General features: G+C 42.4%; 1 protein-coding gene across 1 annotated transcript; it reads right to left on the reverse strand.

The window, feature by feature from the left end:
* Positions 1-1855: 1855 nt before the first annotated feature.
* On the reverse strand, positions 1856-2375 carry LOC106297498 (uncharacterized mitochondrial protein AtMg00860-like). The gene is made up of 2 exons (XM_013733727.1): positions 1947-2375; positions 1856-1873 (listed from the first exon to the last, which is right to left on the reverse strand). The coding sequence occupies exons 1-2, from the start codon at positions 2373-2375 to the stop codon at positions 1856-1858; spliced, it is 447 nt and encodes a 148-aa protein (XP_013589181.1).
* Between the last annotated feature and the right edge of the window lie 47 nt (positions 2376-2422).

The raw sequence follows: 2422 nt of genomic DNA on the forward strand, positions 1-2422 counted from the left end.
TTTTTTTTTTTTGGCTCAAAATATGGGCTTGGGGGTTTGAATGGGTTTGGGCCATGACAATTCTCCCCCACATAGAATGAATTCGTCCTCGAATTGCACGGCTGGGGCAAGGCCCCGCTCTAGTTCTGGAAGAGCTCCGGATGATCCACCTTCATCCGGTTTTCCAACTCCCAAGTCATCTCTCGAACTCCATCCCTTTCCCAACAAACTTGAACCTTCCAGATACTTTTCCCTTTCACTTTAGTTTCCTTACGGTCTAAGATCTCTCTAGGTACTGCTGGAATAGTCAAATTCTTTTCCAAGTCTTGGGGTGGATGAGGGATAATCAGTTGAGGTTCTTTAACCACCTTGCGCAACACTGAAATGTGAAAGACGTTGTGAAAATCTGCCAATTCTTGTGGTAAGTTCAACCGATATGCTACAGCCCCGATCCTTTCAGTTATGACATAAGGTCCCATGTACCGTGGTCTGAGTTTCTTCAACTTCCTCAGATCATTAGTCCCTCTAAACGTTCTCATTTTTAGGTACACTGCATCTCCAACTTCAAACTCCAAATCTTTTCTTCTCTTGTCTGCATAACTTTTCTGGCGCTCATGAGCTTCTTTAAGCTTATCCCGAATTAAAGCCACTTGAGCCTCTGACTCTTGAACAATCTCTGGTTCTAAATCTCGTCGCTCTCCCACTTCGGTCCAACATAAGGGTGTGCGACATGGACGTCCATACAGAGCCTCATAGGGTGCCATCCCTATGCTAGAGTGGTAACTATTGTTGTATGCAAACTCAGCCAATGGTAAATAATGCATCCAACTTATCTCCCAGTCCAACATACACGCTCTCAGCATATCTTCTAGCGTTTGTATGGTACGTTCTGATTGTTCATCCGTTTGTGGGTGGTATGCAGTACTCAAATGAACTTTAGTACCCAATGCTTTCTGGAAAGCCTGCCAAAACATTGATGTGAATCTTGGGTCGCGATCAGATACAATACTCACTGGTATACCATGTAGCTTGACTATCTCTTGGAGATATTTTTCTGCTAACACATCAACTCCATCAGTCTTTTTGATAGCCAAGAAGTGAGCCGATTTTGTGAGTCTGTCCACTATTACCCATATGGCATCCTTGCCACCCGTCGTTCTTGGCAAACCAGTGACAAAATCCATAGTAATCATATCCCATTTCCACTCTGGTAAAGGTAAACTCTGTAACAACCCACTTGGTAAACCACGCTCAGCTTTTACCATTTGACAAATTGAACATTGCGCTACATAGTTGGCAACCTCCTTTTTCATTCCACTCCAATGATAATACCTTTTTAAATCCTGATACATTTTGTTACTTCCTGGATGTATCGAAAATCTTGATTGATGGGCATGAAGTAAGATCTCATCTCTTAGACCTTTATCCACTGGTACACACACACGATTTCGGTATAAAACTGTCCCATTATCTGTTACACGATATCCAATCACCCCAGATTCCAAAACCTTCTGTAATTCTACATCAGTTTTCTGTGCTTCTCTAACTCTCCATAACAAATCAGCTCGGTCTATTGCCTCTAGTCCAGCATTATCCTCTTCAACAGTTACCGCACACAGACTTAAGGTAGCTAAAGTTGATGTCAGTTCTTGCATATCTTTGATGCCTGCTACATCGCTCCTCCTCCTACTTAAGGCGTCTGCAACATGATTAGCTTTTCCTGGGTGGTATGTTATCTCCAAGTCATAATCTGCCATTTTCTCCATCCACCTTCTTTGCCTTAGATTTAAATCGCTTTGAGTGAACACATACTTCAAGCTCTTATGATCAGTGAATATCTGAACTTTTTCTCCATATAGGTAACAATGCCATATTTTCAAAGCAAAAACCACTGCTGCAAGCTCCAAATCATGAGTAGGATAGTTAACCTCATGCTTTCGTAGTTGTTTTGAGGCATAAGCAATTACCTTATCTTCTTGCATGAGCACACATCCTAATCCTGTTCCTGAAGCGTCGGTGTAAACCACATATGGTACTCCTGTCCTTGGTAATACCAACACTGGAGTTTTGGTCAAATGCTCTTTCAGTTTCTTAAAGCTCTCCACACACTGCTCCGACCATTCAAACTTTACTCCCTTTCCCGTTAGTTGAGTCATCGGCTTAGATAAGCTAGCAAATCCTTTTACAAATTTCCGATAGTAACCAGCTAACCCGAGAAAGCTACGCACCTCTGTGGCACTTTTAGGTGTAGGCCAATTAATGATTGATGTGACTTTTTCAGGATCCACAGCCACTCCTTCTTCTGAAACCACATGCCCCAAAAATCCAATTTTCCTTTGCCAAAAGCTACACTTGCTCAACTTAGCGAATAGCTGATGTTCTCGCAACTTGTTCATCACCACGCGTAGATGCCACTCATGCTCTTCTTTTGTCCTTGAGTAAA

The sequence above is a fragment of the Brassica oleracea genome, chromosome C6 (assembly GCF_000695525.1).
Source record: "Brassica oleracea var. oleracea cultivar TO1000 chromosome C6, BOL, whole genome shotgun sequence".
Classification (NCBI taxonomy): domain Eukaryota; kingdom Viridiplantae; phylum Streptophyta; class Magnoliopsida; order Brassicales; family Brassicaceae; genus Brassica; species Brassica oleracea.